The sequence below is a fragment of the Atta cephalotes genome (genome assembly GCF_000143395.1).
Source record: "Atta cephalotes unplaced genomic scaffold scaffold00002, whole genome shotgun sequence".
In the NCBI taxonomy this organism is placed as follows: Eukaryota; Metazoa; Arthropoda; class Insecta; order Hymenoptera; family Formicidae; genus Atta; species Atta cephalotes.
In genome coordinates this window covers 7,482,459-7,504,671 of record NW_012130066.1, presented here as the reverse complement: position 1 = coordinate 7,504,671, position 22,213 = coordinate 7,482,459, and the positions used below count along the sequence as shown (strand labels likewise).

The window sequence follows — 22,213 nt, the reverse complement described above, 5'->3', positions numbered from 1 at the left end:
TTTGGAATTTATATATATATTTATATTTATATATATATTTATATTTATATATATATTTATATATATATATAAATTCCAAAAACATTCCAATTCTAAAAATATCTGCCCATATAATAACAAATTAAATTAAAATATTATATTTTTAAATTATCATGAAAATATTATATGCTTTATCACAATATCGTGTCCGCGCTTTTCTTTCATGAAATGTTCATTCCAATGAAAAAAAATTGAAAATCAGGAATGCACATCTCTTTTTGGCTATATTTTTACCTGACTTTACGACGCTCATTTTCAGGTCAGAACAGGTCAGCTTGATATTCGCCAATTTTGATCGCATGACCTGTTTTAAAGCTAAAAATGAACGTTACAGCAGGTTAAAATACACCGTTTCTTTCTTTCTTTCTCTTTAATCCTTAAACAGGATTGTCACAGAAAATAAATTTTAAAATTCTTTGACTTTTCCAGATTTTCCAGATGAAAATGGAAAATTTTCCAATATAAAATATGTAAATTTTAACACATTTAAAGTCAAGAATTGTAGGAAAGCTAGCCTATATTATTAAAAACAACGCAAAAAAAGGTTAGTAACGTACTAAAGTTTTTGGTGCAAATTCAAGCCAACAAAAAATAAATTAATATTGGAAAAAAATGTAATTACGAAAAAGGGCGCTTAAATAAAAATACTGAATAAAATATAAATTTTAATTTTATTAATTTAAATTCGTAAATATTAATCGTTTAAAGTGTGCGAGTTTTGAATATGTTTTACATCAATAATATTAAAAAATTATAACAATTATCTGGAATAGGAATTTAAGGAAATTATGAGCAAATTTCAAAATTCCAGATTTTTTACATTTTTCCCTGACTTTTCTCGGTTTTCCATCCATTTTCCTGATTTTTCCTGGTTTTCCCAGTTTTCTAGATCTGTGACAACCCTGTTAAAGAGTTTCTTTCACCAACCTCGGTTAAATTAACTGACGATTACATGGGGCTCATTTAGGCCCAGTTTCACAACTCATTATTATTCATTATTATCCATTATTACTTAAAATAAATTAAACCTCAGTTAAAAATTAATCATGAATTGTGAAACTGGGTCTAATGCCCATTTCTACCAACGTAGATTAACTTTAATCTCGATTCAACTTACTCTTCGTCTTATTCTAATCTTTTATTAGAATTAGAAAACGATAAAGAATAAATTGATGGAAACGGATATAAATGAATCCCATGTAACTGTCGGTTAACTTACCTGAGATTGATGAAAGAGATCCTAAGATGAAGTCACACGATGCTCGATTTCTTGAATGATAACTTGCATAGTTATGTCTGCTCTGATGTATGCGATAATTCGTTCATACATTGAGAGCTGCATGCTGCATATACCTACATGATTTTTATATTTATTAAACATTCGTTCTAATAAAAAACATTAAAAATCAGGAATGCACATCTCTCTTTGGTTGTATTTTTACTATGCTCTTTTTAAGTCAGAAAATGACGCTCGATATTCACCAATTTTGATCGCATGATCTGTTTTGAAGCTAAAAATGAACATAGCATCAAGTAAAAGTACATCTTTTCTCTTTTTCTCTCTCCTTATTCTTAAGAAATGTGTTGCAGATTCTCACTCAAGTGTTCTCTGAATGTCATGTTATCCTTGTTTGGTAAATAATGATAAAGTGATATGGATGGCACTTGAATCTGAATATAGTCTAAAATAGAATCACACGATATTATTCAAGAAATCAAGCATCATGTTTGATTTCATCTTTAGAAACCCCATAATAATTTTTCGCGCCATAAAAAAAAACTTTGGAAAAATAATAGTTAAAGAGATGAAATATAAAATATGTCACTTGGTCCACTCATCCAGATTTGATTCCATCCATGTTTCACATACACGGTTTTTCATGTGGTGACTATTCTATTTATGTCGTACTTAAAGAAACTCACTTGAACTCATTGTTCAATCTGTGTGATTAGGTTTTAAAAGGTTTAATATATGAAAGAGGCCTATTTGAGTATTTGAATTGATACAGTACTATAATAATTGCAAGTCTTGAACAAGTGAAATTTCTGCTTGAGAAAATTATCACTGGATCCTTGATTCTTTGTCGAATGATACTATAATCCTTCATAGTGAATCAAAAAACAAAACAAGGGTCTTAAGAACAAGAGCAAAGACCAAGAGACGCGGGGATGATTGACGCGAACAACATGTTATTACAGAGCGTTCCGGGGGAAGACAGATGGAGTGATAAACAACGCGTAATTATGTCTATGTGTATTCAAGCCTGCCTTACCTCCACACGATTTACGACTTAGCTTATGAAAAAACACCTCCAAGCTATTCCAGCGGCGTTATCCCGCTGAATTGTTCTGTATCCATGCGGCCTACGCCAGTCCACTGTCCACGCCGTCAAATGTTCCGAATGTCTCTGCAAAGTGTCCAGAAGTGGCAGAAGTGCAGCCTGCACTCTGCAGTCCACGCCGTCCACGATCGCCAGTGTCGCCACGATGATAAATATGATAGAGAAAGAAAAAAAGGGAAAATGATCGAGATAGAACAAGAGAGAGAGAGAGAGAGAGAGAGAGAGAGAGCTAAAAGCTCTAGAGTTCGACCAAACACAACTCACCGAACGCTTCAGATGTGATCGGTCGGATTTAGGTTTCAAAACGCGCTTCAAATCAATCGCTGGATTTACTGATACTGAGAATCATGACAGAAATTCGGTTGATTAATCAGACAGATAAAAGTTAATCAAGTGATAAACCGTAGTGTCACCGTAGAGACCGAAACGGCGCTCGTGAGAGGCGAGGAGCGCGTCCTCTTTCTTCAGGATTATTATTATTAACAACACTTAATTGTCACTGTGCACATAAAATATATATTATATTTGTATGCAGGTGGAAGAACCATGACATATCTTATCTTTCGTAGATACACACACAATATATTTTGTACACACAGTGTTTTATATATATGTGCGCTCATCGACTCGTCCTCGTCGTCATTTTGACAGTAGCAGTAATACATTAGTGTCAAGTAGTGTGATAGCGAAACATTTTATTACTTTGGGTCTCTTTCATCAACTTTGGTCAAGTTAACCGGCTTTGCTTAAGTTACATGAGGCTCGTTTAGGCCCAGTTTCATAACTCATGATTAATTTTTTTTTTAACCGAGGTTTAACTTATTTTAATAATAAGTTGAAACTGGACTTAAATGAGAAATCCCATGTAACCGTTGGTTAACTTAACCGAGGTTGGTAAAAGAGATCCTTTATTTGTGAAAAATTTGCAAGACCAGTTTGGATCAGTCTGAAAAATGGCAAACACGTTTCTGTATTTCGCTTATGGGAGCAACTTATGCGCTAAGAGGATACATTTATGTAATCCAACCGCAATAATGAAAGATATCGGTTACATAAAGGTAATTAAGAAAAAAAAATCAAGATGTATACATATTTTTTTTAAGTTATTCCATGTCTCCAAGTTTGTTGATTGACAAAGTACTGATTGATTTAATACAGAATTTATTCCAAATTTTGTATGGATATAAATATTAATTGTTATATACAGGATGAATGCTAATGCGTCTATACCGACTGCAGTTATAATCATCTAAACGATGTATATGCAAATGGCTATCAATGGGTGCTTTTCAGCAAAACACAGTGGCTGCAATCGATTTGGATGCTCATGGGCTTTAAGCGCTTATAATCATTATTCTGTCTTTATTCATTAGATGTAAAATAAGAATAGAAGTACTGAAAAATGCTGAGAGCGTCCAAATCGATCGTAGCCAGCGTAATACAGTAAATCATTACATCTTTGTTATTTGCCTACGTTAAATAAGGATGAAACGATTCATAGTGTTACAGTGTGTGACTGTTCTTGCTGGAAAGCACCCGCTTAAATCACATATACGTGCTGAAATAGCACAGATGATCATTATAAACTAAAAAAAATTCACTTTTTAAAATTCTTTCTTTGAATTTAAAAAAAAAGATGATTACAGATGCAGTCGATAACTCACTTCTCATGGTACGGATATGCATTAACATTTACCCTATGTATGTATACAGGATGTCCCGAAGTTTTTGCCAATTGCTTTTGTGTAGATAGAGCGGAAATTGAGTCGAAAAGTTCTCTATTTTGCAATTTTCGCGATAGTCAATAAGATATTAATTACTAAAAATTGCCAAATATTGGTCTTGTATAATAATAATTGCCTTGTATAATAATAATTTTTTACTCAAATACTATCAACTTTATAGAAAAGTTGCAAGAGACAAAAATCATTTATTTTCTTCTCATGGAAAATTTTTCTAAAAATTTTTTCAGAATTTTTTATTAACTTTTTAGTACTGCATTTTCTTATTTTTACCAACATGAGGAAATATAGTATTAAAAAATTCTGAAAAAATTCTTAGAACTTTATGTTAATATAATAAATTATAAATTATTAAACTTATTAAATTTCTTTTCAAACGCACAAACAAGAAAATCTTAATATTAATCTTATTACATTTATACATTTATATTGTTTATATATTAATATATTTATTAACATATATATTTACAGTATATTTATATAAAATAATACATTATGTATTTTTATTACAGAATTTTAGGCTGGATTTTTACAGATATTCTAAACGATGGCATGGAGCATCTGCCACAATTGTAGAAACAGAACATTCAGTGGTATGGGGTATAGTCTGGGAATTAGACAAGTGCAATTTAGCTACATTAGACTGTCAAGAAGGTGTTCAAGATAATATATACCATGCAATGTCAGTAAATGTTGAAACTCCTGGTGGTAGAACTCTAAATTGTCGAGTGTATCAGCAATGTAATAATCCAAAGGAATATATAAAGCCAGAAGATTTTCCAATGGATAAGAGACCTTCACCGTTATATCTGTATGCCATTATATGCAATTTAAAAAGCAACTGCAGTAATTTGAACACAATTATTTTTATCTTTAACTTCTTAAAATTTTCCATGATTCATGCAGAAATACGATATTAAAAGGGGCTAAAGAAAACAAACTTCCCACTGATTATATAAAATTCTTGAAAACCATTCCAGATAATGGATATGAAGGCGACTATGACATTAGGTAAGCAAATTGAACTATTATTTTAGTTGAAAAATTTTGTTGTTTCTCTTTGTAATAAATATTTTTGTCTTAATAAATATAATAAATTTCTATCAATATCTTATGTGTACAAATTGAAATAATGCTATTTTTTATCTAATCTTCTTTCTGTTTTTCCATGGTTATGTACAACGACGCATCACAGCTTTTCTCTGCTTTAAAATTGACACCTACAACATTTTTATTGTACGAATATTTTTGATAATACGGATGGAGGATCACATATTCTAACGCTGTATCTGCCGCCATTTTGTCCAATTCACGTCGAGGAATTCTCATTTTGAGAAATTTTCTTTGGTTTACCTATGATGTACATATGGTATAAATATGATCAATTAAAATTTGAAAAATAGAAATATATATATTTTGTAAGCACCTTGATTTTCCATGTATTTATATTTTAATAATAGAATCATACATATCAGGATACTTACAAAAACATTCATTACAAGATTATAATCCATGTCAATATCTGGCCATTTCTGTTCAAATATAGTTTTGTTTAAGTCAACTTCAGTATTATCTATAAGATGATACTTAGCAGAACAGAATATAGCCCATAACTCAGAAGCAAAATGTGGAGCGAATGGAGCGAGCATTATAATTTGAACAGCTAACGCTCGCTCGAATTCGCGACTTTTTCTTAGACACTCCAAATCAACTTTTCGTAAGCTATAATTACAGATTTAGATTTATTCTATGTGTATATTTGAATATTAAAAATTAAAATTACACTATGCACGGAATTACTAAAATGTAAATATAATTATTTACCTATTTGTAAGGCCTTGCAGTCGAGATATTGCTATACTAAGTTGCTGCGATTCTACTATGTTAAATGTCACGTTTTTTAGAAAATAATTCCGGCTGTCAAACATGTATGCATCCTGTTCAGCGTATTTAGGATTAGTAGGTTTGCTTTCGAGTTCCTCCAAAGATATTTTGTTGCGTTCAGTTTTAAATCGTTTAACAACAGTCCAAAGACGGTTTTGCCAATTGCTTATACCTGTAACAGCTGTAATTATGAATAAGTATATTATGTTCTAATAAGAACATTTAAAAAAGTAATTGTAAATTAAGAAACTTACTATTTTCTGACCAATTTCTAGTGGATGTTGGCGCAACATCGGCCAATATTAATAATCTTGTCGTATCTATTCCATATTTATTCAACAGAATGAGAGGATCAACTCCATTAAGCTTTGATTTTGACATTTTTTCCCAGCGCATGGAGACAAGTTCTCCGGATTTCGTTTTGTACTGATCCCCTTCTTTCAACACTTCATTTTCTAGTATGTACTTGCCAGTATTTATAACTTGATATGTTTTACCCATTACTACTCCTTGCACGAGGAGCTGTTTAAATGGTTCTCGGTATGGTAAAAGACCTTCTGAGTGCAGAAAGTGACTCATAAATCGGGCAAAATATAAATGCAGCACGGCTAAAAGGGGTAAAATTTGTAAAAAATATTTTAATTTGACAAAAATTCCGAAGTACAGTAATTAAGAAAATGTTGCTATTATACCATGTTCTTTTCCACCTATATAGAGATCTACGGGAAACATTTCCTTAACTTTTTCTACCGAAAACATCTCTTTTGTATTTTTGGGATCCATAAATCTTAGAAAATACCAGCTACTATCTACAAACGTGTCCATTGTATCGGCTTCCCTAGTAGCATTTCCTTCACACTTAGGACATTTCGTCTGCAACCAATCCTTCATATCTTGGATCGAGAATCTTTTATTCGAGCTTGAGTGCGTCATCTTTGGCAATATCACAGGAAGTTGATTACGAGGTACAGGTTGTGTGCCACAATTTGTACAATGAATAATAGGTATAGGTGTACCCCAATACCTCTGTCTAGAGATTAACCAATCCTGCAATTTTGAGCTTACTGGATATCCGCCTATACCCCATTCTCTAGCTTTTTGGAATACTTCGGATATCTTCTGCTGTTGCTGTTCGTAGCTACGTATTGAATGCCGAGTAAATGGTATTCCAATTAACTCCGAAAATTTTAAATCGTCCATTGATGCCGAAGGAATACCCAAGCGAACATCTCTCCATGATGGGTAAACAACTTTGTCAGTGATAAAAACCGGCAACTCTTCACCGGAAAATGGATTTATTATTTTTGCATTTAAACTTTTTATTCCAACATCTATTTCATATGTATGCTCTTTACGATTTAATATACTTTGAGAGGATATAGCAACAAACTTTGCGTATTCTATAAATTCTGGTGTGTCAATCCATATGTTTAATGTTCTTGGAAATTCTGGAATTTCGGATACTAATTTAAAATCAATATTAATGCCATTACAATCACCTATCCAGTGTTTTTGCAACTTTGTAATATCTCTCCATTCCTTCAAGGTTGGATCATTTAAACCCTCCAATAATGATCTATAATATTATTTATTTATTAAAAATATTAATTTTTCAGAACACCATATGTATATATATACACACATATTACTTACAACTTACTTTGCAAAAGCTGTTGTTCTAATAAACCACTGCTTTAACAATTTTTTTTCAACAAGTACACCAGATCTCCAAGATCGTTGATTTACATCTATTTGTTCCTCAGCTAATACAGTCTGATCGACAGGATCCCAATTAACGTAAGCTTCCTTTTGATAGACCAAACCTTTATCGAATAACTTTAGAAACAGTTCTTGAGTCCATTTATAATAATCTGGATCACAGGTTGCAAATTCTCGATCCCAATCAAAAGAATAATTTAACATTTTTAATTGGTTACGCATTGTCTTTATATTTTCAGTTGTCCATACAGCAGGATTGATTTGTCTTTCAATAGCCGCATTTTCCGCTGGCAATCCAAAGGCGTCCCAGCCCATTGGATGAATTACATTCTTGCCTAAATTTATTTTATATTATTAAAATTGGTTTTTTAAATATATCATTATAAAGACTTATTCTTTCAATCTCGTATGAATCAATATTATAAGTTTTTGAGGCCTGCCTTTTAGTCTATAAAATCGAGCTACAGTGTCACTTATTGTATAAACTCGAACATGACCCATGTGCAAGGCACCAGATGGATATGGAAACATAGAAAGAATGTAAAATTTATCTTTAGCATCTCCATTAACACTGGATTTATAAGGATTAATTTTATCACCCCAATACTTTTCTATCTTCTTCATGTTTATCGAATATACTGAAGACTGAAAAGCAATATTTCATTAATAAATAACATTCCAAGCGAGATATAACAATTTTCGAACTTCATTCTTATTTTATTAATAAAATTATTTACATAAGGTAGTTACTAAATATTGAAAATTTTTTATTATTATTGCATGTATGAGTAAAATAAAAAAGCTAGAATAATTAAACAAATTTTATATCTTACGTTTTACATAAAATCAAGAGAGATAACTTAAACATTAAATAAAAATACCAATGATGTATCAGAAGTAGATAGTTGCAACGATTGGTGAAAAAAATTATTTAAACACTTTCGTATCTTGCATCGTGATATTTTGAGAGGATAAGATAATCTTTGCATCGTCATTAAAAGTCAAATTTCTTCCATATAAACAAAGTGAGACTGAATGATAGTGTATACATGCTCACGCTACTGTGCTCACGTGCGCAGCCATTTTTCTATACAACTGTAGATAAATTACTGTTTATAGATTGAAAAATATAATTTACTTTGTCAATCTGGAATATTAGTTAATCTTGAATATTATTAATATTATTATTGACATTGTTATTAATTTCGAAAAACGCGTAAAAAGATTTTGTTCCTGTCTGACAGAGAAATTTCTACTCACAAAAATGCCACTTCCGCCGGTCTCACGTTCCTTTTCCGATTTGTCTCGTGTGCGTGAGTTGGTGAGTGAATGTCATAGAACATTAAATCTGTAGGAGGTATTACCATCGTTTATGTTGCGTAATATATAACGACGGGAATGTGCAACTTTTTATATTTCTAACTGCTTTTGCCTCATGTGTAATCCTTGTATTGAAATAATTGTTTTCGATTTGAATTCTGTTTCCGCGAAGGAGAGGTTAGAATACAGGGTCAAACTGCTGCTGGTGAACTTTTGTTTTCTTCGATTTTTTTCTCTGTTGCAGTTTTTTCTCAATAATTTAATGTATTTAATATTAGCTACAATTTTGTGTAAATATGAGTTATTTATGTTTGTTTAATTAAACTGCTATTGTGCTCATCAGAGAGCCTAACCTCTTTTTTCGTACAAATTAGTTACCACAACAAATTAGTTACCAAACATCTTAATTACAAAAATATCTAATTTAAATATCTCAAGTTTCAAGTGATGTAAAAATTTTTAATTTTGATTCTATTGCAGACATTAGGCGTCAACCATGGGTAAAGGGAATAATATGATCCCAAATGGCCATTTCCATAAGGATTGGCAACGATACGTGAAGACCTGGTTTAATCAACCAGCGAGAAAGATCCGTCGTAAACAAAAACGTATCAAAAAGGCACGAGCTGTTGCTCCTAGGTATGTGTACAGATAACATTTGCATGGGCATATCCAGAATTTTTTCATTTTGAATGAAATGAAATGAATTTTAATCATTTTGTTATCACATAAACTACATCTTTTTGCTTTTGGAGTTTAGCATGTATCTCCTCATTCTTGATTTTAAATGGAAAAGAACATTTTTGTAAATTATAACTTTTATTTCTTTCCTGAAATACGTAGATCAAATATAGTTTTTAAAATTAAAATGTCTAATTGTAAATGGAGTATTTATTAATATCTTTGCATGTATTCTGTTTTTTTTATTCAAAAATCTTCTGAAAAATTTTCTTATGTTGGATCGTATCAAATTTCTAACTTCCAGAAATTATTTACATTGTGACAAGAAAAAAAATAGTAATATAAATAATGATGAGCTTATATTAGTAACAATACAATAAAATAAGCAAAGGTTAGATATAACAAGCAAAAATCAGATTTTATTGTTTTAATACATTTTATATTTATTTGATATAATTTAATAAAATCTTAAAAAAGCTTAAGAAAATAAATAACTCCGAACGTTTCTGGTAATATAGCATTCTTCATCAGCAGAAAATAATAATTGAATTACATGCAAAATTTTAATATTAAATTATTAGGAATCATGACAGAATAACAACTTAAATTAATTAATAAGAGACATATCTACATTATAATCAATTCCATGCCATTAAATGATATAAATTGCAGGTCGAAGAAAACATTTGCCAATGTTAATCGCAAATCTGATTTTGTCATATTAAATTGAGAAATAATGTTACAATATTCACTGTCATGTAGAGCAACCAATTCATTGTTTTTTTGATGAGAACATTACAAGTTAAAGTCATGATATATAATGTTCCTTTACATAACAGCTGTCAAGATCATTCTAACTAGCTCATTCTACACAGCTGGTTAGTAAATTAATCAAAAATTTGTCAATGATATCAATATTTCTTACATGTAACTAGTAATTTATTTTGTTATTTTTCTCAACTATGTAATTAACATTTATGATAAAAATTCTAAAATAATCAAATACACTTATTTGAATATCAAATAATTTATAATCAGATAAGTTCGAAACTATTTAATATATTGGATATGGAAAATTTTTATAAAAGTAAGTTGGTATTTTATCGCAAGTATGAAGACTAATCGTGCGACAATTAAGATGTGTTTGAGTAACAATATAGAAAATAAATATTTTATGTGATAACAAAAATTTATTCAAAATAAAAAATAAGGTTATCTTTTTTATTTATTTTTTAAGTTCTCTCTCCTGGATATGCTTATGAACGTTTATATATTGTAATAATTAATATTGGCTGCATTCAGCAGAATATGTTACAAAGTTGAAAGTTTTCTTTGCATTAATTATAGATCATAATTTTAAAGCTACAGAAATAATTATATATATATTATAATCTTATTTTATCGAATTACAAAATAAATATTATGTTGAACTGCTATTATTTCTAGATCCAAGATCTCTATTTAATGGTTATCATATTTGCACGATATAAAATTACTTTTATATTTTTTAAATATAAAAGTTTTAAATATAAAGTTAAATATCATTGTTGTATTTTAACAGTTAAATACCATTGATTATATTTTAGGCCTGTAAATCTTCTGAGACCTATCGTGCATTGTCCGACATTCCGCTACCATACCAAGGTTCGTGCTGGCAAAGGTTTCACGCTCGCTGAGCTGAGAGCTAGCGGTTTGAATAAGAGATTTGCTAAAACAATCGGAATTGCGGTTGATCCTCGTCGTCGTAACAAGTCCATTGAGTCTTTGCAAACTAATGCTCAGCGCTTGAAGGAATATAAGGCTAAATTGATTCTGTTCCCCGTAAATGAGAAGAAGGTACATAATTTCAAATTGTTTTATCAATTTACAGAACGTGTTCTTTCTTTATATTATTTAAAAATTGAGAAATGTATGACAGTTTGACTGTTTATGAAAAATTTATTCTTATTTTAATTATATATTCATTTTTTTTTTTTTTAATTTCAGCCTAAGAAAGGTGATGCGACCGAAGAGGAAAGGAAACTTGCAGTTCAAATTAAGGGAGATCCCATGCCTATCCGGCATCAAGCACCTGCTAAAGCAAAGGCTCGTCCTGTTACCGAGGAAGAAACTAAATTCTCTGCATATATAACCCTTCGTAAAGCACGAGCTGACGCGCGATTAGTCGGCATTCGTGCAAAGCGCGCTAAGGATGCATCTGACAATCCCGACGAGATGACTAAAGTCGCAAAGGATAAGAAAGCCAAGAAGTAATTCTTTATGACATCTTTTTTTCCTTATGTATATATAAAAATAAAATTTTCCTTTAATGGAAAATAATTTTGTCCTTTTTCTGAGATACCTTGCGATCACTTTTTCCTACTCTAGCAAAAGGACTGGATAATCAGATGTTTTATCAAGATTTATTTGTTTTCAGTATATACAAAAATTACATTTTAATTAATTAATAATTGTATTGAACATACTTTTCCATTTCTTAATTTTTATATAATGTTTTGAATACAAAGAAAGAAGATTTCTACATTACCGAAATTATATAAATTTGTAATTATATAAATTTTATTTCCAAGATTAAAGTCATAACATTAAAGATATTCTCAGAAAGAAGCAAACTTCTAACTTGTTTTAAAAATACATATATATATTTTTTTAAAAAAGAGGAAAGAGATTATGAATATGCGCTCGACTTTATCAATTGTTATCAATCATTTATCCATCATGCACATGCAGTAACTTGATGTAAACCGCCGCTTACGTACTGTGTCGCTATAGTAGCTCATCTGTCACCTCCGTAATCATACATCGGAAGTTAAAGAGAAATTAAAAGCTCATCGGAAGGGAAGTTAGATCCATCCGTTCCACCCTCGATGGTGATTAAACGATCGTATCGAAAAAAATCGATTGTCCTCGTCTGGAGTTAAAAATTTCATCAAGACGTACGCGATCGATCGCGAGGTTATGGTAACAGTTGTACGAAGATGAGGAACAACCGATGTTTCTTGACACGAACTGATTGCATCTGCGATGTAAAGAATTAAGTTCGGGACTCGATATCATCTCCATCCTAACACAACATGATGGAGCTGAAGGTGTGGGTGGAGGGAATTCAACGCATTGTGTGTGGCGTTACCGATACCACCACCTGTCAAGTATGTATATCACATAAAGTTTGCTATTGTTTACAACCATTCTATTGTACTAATTTTAAACATGTTTGTATATCTCTGTGTGTGTGTGTGTGTGCGCGTGCGTGCGTGCGCGTGTGTGTGTGTGTGTGTATGTGTGTGTGTGTGTGTGTGTGTGTGTGTGTATATATATATATATATATATGCATATATCAATATAAAAAATAATTCAGAGAAATATATCAATTATTAAGAATTAAACATCAATCAAATTATATGTATAGTTATTGGAATTAAATAGCTATTTTGTAACAAATGAAATATCATACAAATTTTACAAATTTAGTATACAAATTTTTATTAGCATAATGCAATAAAGAATATATATGAAATTATGAAAATAAATATCAATAAATATGAAAAGAAAATCAATAATTTGACTGATTGCATGATTCAATGATTGAAATTTTATCATTATTGAGATTTTATCATCATGCTTCTTTTGTTTTATCTCTTGCAAGACTGTTTATTTTAAATTCTGCTGCTAATGACTATTTATTTTTAGGATGTGGTGTATGCACTTGCTCATGCTACAGCTCAAACAGGTAGATTCACTTTGGTGGAGCGTTGGCGAACCAATGAACGTTTGCTGGCACCTTATGAGAATCCTCTTAAGGTCAGGCATATCTTCTACATGTAGTACATTAAGATAATTTATCATGAGCTTATATTTTATATTGTTAACAAAATGTAAAAGTCTTTAATAAATTAAAATGTATAGATTAATATAATCACATATGAGAAATAATTAAATTTACATTGTATTTATGTTGATCAGATTTTGATGAAATGGGGTGAATACTCTTCAGAAGTTCAATTGATTCTGAGACGTTCCACATCGGAAAATAAAACAAATGCATTACCATCACGACTAACGTATTCATCGCGTGCAAATGGATTACCAATTTCATTGCCTGATGGAACAGGTACTGCTAGTATACAGGATGAGAGCAAAAATGTATCAACTATGCAAAGTTCAGATTTTGATGATACACAAGGAGGATTAGAGAGGAATAGAGATACAAGGAAATCACTTACATTTAGTGGCTTTCATGGAAGTATTACAGAAGGTAGCACAGAGGTAAGTCTATATTGTTAAATAAATAAAAAAAAAGACAAATGTGTATATGTATATTAATATATTATATATATTAGCATAAATTACATAAATGTTATTAACAATAAATATTTTATTATAAATTTTATTACATTAATAACATTTATAATTATGTCTTCATGTCATATCTTTGTTTACATTAGGTTTTTCGTAATTAATTTTTATTATATATGTGCAAATAAAAAATGTTATTTTAGATTCAAATGGAGAATAATGTGGCTGTTGTTCAGCCCACGCCACATTTGAAGAATAAGGATTTGAATGTTCGAAAAAATGTACAAAAACCAGCACAATCACCTACGCGAGGGACTAATGCTGAAAGTAAGTTATTCTATTGTAATTTATTATATATTTTATACATATATTGCAACGATTCTCATGATAGTATTTATCTTGTTATTAATTTATTTTTTTTCTTTAGTTGCAACACACTTGTCGCAAAAAAAAGTACGCGAGGTTCCACCTTACAGAGAGCCTCCAGGCCCAGCTTCGCCACCCTTACGCACTTTGCCACCTTACCGAGATCCACCGCCACCAAATTTAAACAGTCCTGGAAGATCACAATTTGTACATGGCAGTGGAAGTCCTCATGTGCACAAAGATGATCAACCATCATCTAGTAATTCCATGAAATTGAAAAGGAATCTTATCCAGGTTTTGTTGCTACAAATATGTTTGATATAATAATTTATAGGATTGTGTGCAATTTATAATATATGTTATAGGAATTTCAAGATACAAAAGTGCCTACACAATCTGTTAATCCACTTTCTGTCACGACACAAAATATGGCAACTGTCGCTTATACTCAACGATATGTTGAACTTATAAGACTAGTCAATAAGCAACGGGATACTATTAATGCTCAACAAGCTGATCTAACAAAAGTAAGTATCTTTTTTGATAGTTTGACTTAATATAATTACCGAAGAATATCTCATAATTTTTTCTAAATATTGACTTTCTTAAGATTGATTCGATTAATTTATCTGCAAAATATGCAATAAACTATAATTTATTGATTTTAGTTTGATGCAGAAATATTGTATTGGGAAACAAAGAGTAGAGAACAAATGCATCAAATGGATTATATTTCCCAAGAAATGAATCGCATTGAGTCTACTGGTCGAATAATCGAGGAACAAGTAACTTTTATCTATTTTTTTCTTTAATTACCATGTATTATTATACATTAATATTAGTAACGAATTATTAATTATTATTTATCTTGATTAGTTGAAAGAATTGGCTCATGTAGAAGAAGAAAGTGAAATAGTTAGGCAGCAGGAAAAAACACTGAAGTCAGAAATAACATTGCTTAGATCAAAACTTGCCAATTGCGAAACGGAACTTCTTCAATGTAAAAACAAGATAAGGTAAATGCAAGCACAATTTTATTTATAGAATTGTAAAAATGATTTGTTATTCCTTCAAATATTCTTTAATATATTATAACATAAGAAATTGCATTGCGTTAAATTAAAATGTGAATTATAACAGGCTAGTTATGGAAGAACTTGCAATGGAACAACACAATATAAGTCGTGAAACAGATGAGCGGCAAATTATGGAACGAAAAATAATCAGCGAAGTGGAACATTTGCAAAATGAGGTGGAACAAGCCAAACGCGCAACTGAATTAGCTTCACAACATGCAGAATCATTAAAATTAGAAGTAGTTAATCTGGAGTCGGCGATCGTTGAAAAGAAATTGCAAGTAGAGAGATTGGTAGCTGACATGAAAGAAGCAAATCTACAAAGTTTAGCTGTTGCATGCTCAGATGAACAAGTCAAATCTTTATTAGAAGGTCATTATATTTATATCATATCATATTTATGTCATGTGTACATGTGTACATGTATATGTTATTAAGTTTCTGTTTCGTATATAAAATGTTTAATAAATAAAATCACTTAATCATTAGGTGCCCATAAACCTGGGAGTACACGTAAAATGATAGGATCACCAAGGCAATTGGAAACTGCAGTACCCACAAGTAAGAATCCACATGGTGTGTGGGTATAAAAACCAATCCAATATACCTGATAATACTGTCGTATATGTGAGAAAGCATATCAAAGAATATACGTTAAAATATTTGTATGTTTATATTATTTAAAGTACGTGAAGTACTTAATTTTTTTACATATCTTTTATGCATTTATTTCAGTAATATTTCAACTATCTATATTATGTGTCATTGATAAGTTTTTATCTTTATGTATATATTATATATATCTATATCTTAATCTATCTCATTTATTCACAAAATATTAGTGAAAGTATTAAGTATGTAAATTGTTACATGAATCACTCATATTTTTGAGAATATTTAATATATTTTACATTTTCATTTTTACACATGATTATTTAAAAAAAGAAAACGATTTTGCTTTTCAATATTATATGTATTTGTTAGCAAATTTTCTTTTTATGATCAAATATAGCTTTCCAAATGTATAGATATAATTCCAATTTATATAGGAGATAGTTGAGTCTAAAAATCAAAATTATTAATATGCTCTATTAATTATATTATGTACTTATTACATTGATACTTTATAAATAACTATTTTGTATTGTTCATAACATTATGAAATATTTTGCCATAATAGATTTAATTATGGTTTTGTATTTTTTTAGATTAACCACAAACATTAATAGTAATTAGTATAATATAATTATATGATATTTTTAATATTTTCCATGAATTATTGATGCCATGTTAACCGTGAAATTAAAATAGCTTAAGAAGTCTACATTAAAATTTATTAATCAAATCATGCTTAAAATTGTAAACGAATTTGTTTGAAAATTTTTTAAATTCAAGTTTAGCAATTCATAACTTTGTTTAATATACGATGTTGGATACAAAATATATAATTTTAAAAAAATGTTTTGATACAATTCAATAATCTTGCCATTCTGCGGTTTTTACATAGCATCGTACACAAAATATATTTTATAAATATATATAATTTTTTATACATAAATCTCAAGTATTTTTATGAAACATTGATATTTTTATTAAGAACATTTATTTTGTATATCTATAATTATATCATTATTATTAAAAATGTTGAAGTTTATGCTACTTATAGTATTGAAAAAGACATTATAATTAATGATTACAATATGCATATTTCAACACAATAACTGTGCAATAATTGATCTTTGTCTAAAAAATAACAATGTATTCTGTACATATAATTTATGCGTTCTATAATATTATTGTTCTGATAAAAACAGTCCTAATTTAATTAAAAATCCTTGATTAAATTTTTCTGGTTAAATAAATGTCTTGCACATTTTATGAATTATTGTTAAAATTGATATTTTTCATTCTAAAAATCTTTTTTTATTTCTTTCATTTCAAATTATTTTTTTTCTTAGGGTCAGCCTTTCTTCGCAAAAAGGCTGATTTATAATCTTAAGATAGTGTCTTATGATTTAAGAGGATCCTAAAACTTTCTGTTTTACTGATTAAATCATGCAATTTTTGAATAGCAAATATTTTTTTCCTTTTTTTACCAATTCGAAAATCCTTTTTCAAGATTAAAGTATACGCATTAATACATATTTTGAAAGAGGAGTATGTCGAGAATGATCAAAAATTTCAAAATTGATATATTTTTTACCACTTGTTAGTGTAACATATTCTTATGTGCATTGACTTATGCATTCCCATATTGGATTCCTCTGCTTCTATCGCTATCGCTATTTCTATCGCTATCGCTGTTGCCTTCGCATTATGTTTAAGACATAAATTATAAGGTAGTTCTTGTGCATTATTAAAGATATAATGCTAATGTACTTGCCGTATATTTTATGTTCAAAGTTGATATATTTTGTGGAAAAAATTTAAAAAATACAGATTTCTTTATCCATTTTACCTTCAACGTTGATCGTCACACTGAGATAAAAATGGATAAAGAAATCTGTAATTTTTTATTTTTTCCTATTTTGGTTGGACACGAAATAAACCAGTGACAAGTACATTAATATGTACATTTCATGGAAATTTTGCTGTAAAACTACGAAAAAATTCGACAGGAACAAAAATTTAAAAAACATTAATTTTATCGGTAATACAGATGGCTCCAGCATTCGCTTCGATTGTTTGAGCAAAATCCACTTCATTACGTAAGAATAGACAGATAAACTTCAAAGCAGTGAAAATCCATATATTTATTACTTATAAAGTAATGACTTTGCTATGACTGCACTTTTATTAGCAGAAAAATTTACATTGCTATAGATTTAGAGTGGTCCTCTCTTAATTAATATGAAATTCATTATACTAATAACAAAAAATTCAAAATGTATAAACTTCTTTAAATTGTATATAATATTATTGAGTTACCCTTCTTCCTTATAATAAATATCAAATAAGAGTAACAGACAATCTTATACATATTAGAATTAATTATACAATTAATTATACAAGTGAAAAAGTGTCTGGATTAGATTAATTATATTACTTTATTTGGTATAGACATCGACGAGATACTATTAAGATCATCAGCTCTGGGTATGGATCATATAACTTGCTTTAGAGCGGAAACTTGAAAAGTGAATTTTTTTATGTATATATGCATGTATGTACATATGCAATTACCCACATCGTACAAAAAATTTCCACTTTTCACATTTCCGCTCTAGAGAAGAAGTTATTATAATTAATACTTTGGGCATTTTCGTAACATATCAATAGGGCCCCGGGGGCCCGAAGATAATTGAAGAACGATGACATTACCGACAACTAATAAAAATGTATGATTATTAACATAAATTTGATGATTTATTATTAAATTCATGATTTTTTTATTATGTAAATATATACTATATAAATAAATACTTTTAATATCTTGTATATTGCTGAAAAATTATAATTTTTTTCTCTGCATCTTTATCATTTCGTTGATAATTTATAAACTCGAATGATAACATTAAAATCACAAGTTTATAGCGATTTCGGCTGAGACACATCGACTGTACATTTGCATCGGTGCAACTGGTATGTTTGATTGATTGAATGGTGCAATTTTCCTTGCCAGTGTCGTATGTTCGTCTGGACTTGATACATCGCAAGTGTACACAAAGTGGTCTCGACAAATTTGTTGGAGCCAGTTGGTGTAATTGTTGGACTTGGTGCTTTTATGAGAAAAGCAGCGTGTATGTGATCACGTAGTATTAATTTTGTCATTAATATCTGATTTCGGGTTCACTTGATGCTACAAATGCTTCGAAACTTTTACTTAATCAATTAAAAAAAGAATTTTACCTGACCAATCAAAAAATGCTTCGAAACATTCGTAGCAGCAAGTAGACCGTAGCCAGATATAGCCTTCATTTGAAAATTGATGTCTAATCTGTAGCGTCAATTTTGATTTTATGGGTGATTTATATGTACTCATGGAATTTTTAACATCATCGTCATCAAGTAATGATGACGAATTAATATTGATAAAACATAAAAAAAGGACAGAATGAAAATAAAAAATTAAATTGAAGAAGTTGTGCGAAAAATGTCCGATGAAACAGTGAGTTTTACAGGTTAAATTAAACTATTATATAGTAATATAATATTTAATATTATAATATTATAATATAATATTATAATATTTAATATTTATGTTTAATATTTAATATTTTTGTTTTTATTATGTATTACATTATACTTACTTGTACTATTCGAGAAAGCCATCGTAATAAAATCGGGGTAAACGAGGCCGTTTGTATCTTAAAAAAGCACAAAGAAGAAAGTGAAAATTAGAGAGCTTCACAGGAAGAGAATGACAAACATTATATAATTCGTCGTCTTTGATTGAGTACGAGCAAAGTTCCAAAGGCATGGAAGAGATTAAAGAAAACTGGTCATTCCATGACGTCCTGATTGGACCGCCGATAAAATTGGTGGGGGTGGTGGAGAGTTTCTATAGCTCGTTTTTGCTAAATTCTCAGCAAACGAGAATGGATTGAAATGGATTGAAATGGATTCAGAAATATTGATTCACAAATGTTAAAATGAATGCTTTTCAATTCTGAATGCATTTTTATTCATTTATAGGAATTGCATGGAGCATATCTCTATGCCTTTTAATCTAAAAATAATATTAGTTTTTTCTGTGTTTAATTGTGAATACTGTTCAATTCAAAATTTTGAATAGGAAATGCAGTTTTTCAATCCAATTGCATCTAATTGAATTCAATTGAATTCAATTAAATCCAAAAAAAAGTATTTGCATTTAAAATACGCATTCGGATAGAAAAAATTTCAATCTATTTTAATTCATTCTCGTTTGTTGGGTTATTCTGTTTTTTTCTGATTTTTAAAATTAGAAAAATGGGCATTAATGTCCGTTTCCATCAACGTAGATTAAGTTTATTCTTCCTCTTTTTCTAACTCTTTAGAACTAGAAAAAGACGAAAAGTAAAATGAACCGAGAAAAAAATTAATCTACATTGGTAAAAATGGGCATAAGTGAAATATACATCACGCGCATATAAGATGAATATTTCTGATCCACAGTTTGTAGCACGATTACATGAACTAATAGCGATTTCTAAAAACATCAACATGCACAGGTGCATATCAAGACTGTTATATACTATTAATACCTACCACCGCGGTAGTGTATGTTTCGTCAGACGAGATTCATGAAATGTGAACCTTATTACCGATCTATAATACTGATTGCGTACAGTATCATGGTCACAAGCGTTCAGTATTTGAAGAATAATTTTGCCATTTTCGACTGTTTGCATCATTCACGATTTTCAAGAAATCTATCCGATTTGAGATGATCGATTTTCACAGAAAGCTTCATAGGAAGAGAATGGCAAATTGCACGTGACTGCATCACGTCCAATCAGGACATCACGGGATGATCAGTTTTCTCCAATCTTTTCCATGCTTTTGGAGCTATGATGCCCATACCCAATCTAATTTTCATTTTCTTCTTTGTGCTTTTTTGGAATACAAGCCACGTTTATCCCGATGGCGCAATAAACATTTTATTCCTTTTCGAGTAGTACGAATAAATATAAATGTAAATACGTAATAAAAACATAAATATTAAATATTAAACATAAATATTAAATATTATAATAATATATTATAATATTAAATATTATATTACTATGTTAGTTTTAATTTAACTTGCAAACCTCATTGTTTCGGACATTTTTTGCACGATTTCTTCAATTTTTTATTTTCGCTCTGCCTTTTTTTATGTTCTGTCAATATTAATTCGTCATCATTTGATGATGTCAAAAATTTCATGAGTACATATAAATCACTCATAAAATCAAAATTGACGATACAGGTTGGATATCAATTTTCAAATGAAGGTTATGCCTGGCTATAGTCCACTTGCTGCTACGAATGTTTCGAAACATTTTTTGATTAGTTAGGTAAAATTCTTTTTTTCTTTTAATTGGTCAAATAAAAGTTTCGAAGCGTAGCATCGAAGTTTGTAGCATCAAGTGAACCGCACCGAAATCAGACATTGACGACAAAATCAATACGTGATCACACACACGCTGCTTTTCAGCGTCTCATGAAAGCACTAAAGCCAACAATTACACTAACTGGCTCTAACAAATTTGTCGAGGCCACTTTGTGTACACTTGTGCGGTGTACCGAGAGATGAACATGCGACACTGGCATTAGCCATTCAACCAGTCGAACATACTAATTGCACCGACATCCGAAATGTGCAGTCGGTGCGTCTCAGCCGAAGTCATTGTGAATGCAAAAACGAAATGGAAATTATCAGATACATGTTTTATTAACAGTACAATAATATATATTGGGGATTGATATATATTGACGATTTAATCTGTTTTTAATACATTTTTACGGCAATTGTGTATGACACAGTTTTATGTGCATTAGTGTAACCCAGCCGAAATATAAATAAATTATTACAGGCACCGAAACCAGAAAAGGAAAGTACAATAATAAACTTGAAAATGATTACAAAATTTGAAATTAGAACCATAAATGAAAAACATAAGAAAATATGCCTTATCTATATATATATATATATATATATATATATATATATTACTTATTATTAATATGTACTTTATTATCTATTACTATTATTACTATTATTAACTATTAATAGTAACTAAAATTAAACTATTAGTAGTACTATTATATTAGTATTATTATA

The 22,213-nt window shown here is 29.7% G+C and overlaps 5 protein-coding genes across 5 annotated transcripts in view; 3 read left to right on the top strand and 2 right to left on the bottom strand.

Annotated features, from left to right (window-relative positions):
- Positions 1-340, bottom strand: part of LOC105621550 (ubiquitin carboxyl-terminal hydrolase 48-like) — a 61,851-nt gene extending 61,511 nt beyond the window's left edge. Inside the window, exon 1 of the mRNA XM_012203026.1 lies at positions 274-340. Coding sequence (XP_012058416.1) covers positions 274-340 — 67 coding nt within the window. The remainder of the gene's footprint in view (positions 1-273) is intronic.
- A 2,994-nt stretch (positions 341-3,334) lies between these two features.
- On the top strand, positions 3,335-5,535 carry LOC105621528 (gamma-glutamylcyclotransferase-like). The gene is made up of 4 exons (XM_012203004.1): positions 3,335-3,439; positions 4,636-4,934; positions 5,030-5,134; positions 5,319-5,535. Exons 1-4 carry the CDS (start codon positions 3,335-3,337, stop codon positions 5,332-5,334), a joined length of 525 nt encoding a protein of 174 aa, XP_012058394.1. The 3' UTR covers positions 5,335-5,535.
- LOC105621539 (probable leucine--tRNA ligase, mitochondrial) lies at positions 5,155-8,350 on the bottom strand. Its single transcript, XM_012203015.1, has 7 exons — positions 8,167-8,350; positions 7,668-8,061; positions 6,700-7,583; positions 6,262-6,615; positions 5,948-6,188; positions 5,608-5,845; positions 5,155-5,476 (listed from the first exon to the last, which is right to left on the bottom strand). Exons 1-7 carry the CDS (start codon positions 8,348-8,350, stop codon positions 5,270-5,272), a joined length of 2,502 nt encoding a protein of 833 aa, XP_012058405.1. The 3' UTR covers positions 5,155-5,269.
- A 1,192-nt stretch (positions 8,351-9,542) lies between these two features.
- LOC105621517 (60S ribosomal protein L13) lies at positions 9,543-12,046 on the top strand. Its single transcript, XM_012202992.1, has 3 exons — positions 9,543-9,685; positions 11,314-11,563; positions 11,714-12,046. The coding sequence occupies exons 1-3, from the start codon at positions 9,543-9,545 to the stop codon at positions 11,978-11,980; spliced, it is 660 nt and encodes a 219-aa protein (XP_012058382.1). The 3' UTR covers positions 11,981-12,046.
- Positions 12,047-12,801: 755 nt separating this feature from the next.
- On the top strand, positions 12,802-16,055 carry LOC105621507 (ras association domain-containing protein 8). Its single transcript, XM_012202981.1, has 10 exons — positions 12,802-12,876; positions 13,418-13,528; positions 13,691-13,993; positions 14,227-14,350; positions 14,451-14,683; positions 14,755-14,916; positions 15,058-15,174; positions 15,266-15,405; positions 15,530-15,837; positions 15,955-16,055. Exons 1-10 carry the CDS (start codon positions 12,802-12,804, stop codon positions 16,053-16,055), a joined length of 1,674 nt encoding a protein of 557 aa, XP_012058371.1.
- Positions 16,056-22,213: the final 6,158 nt, after the last annotated feature.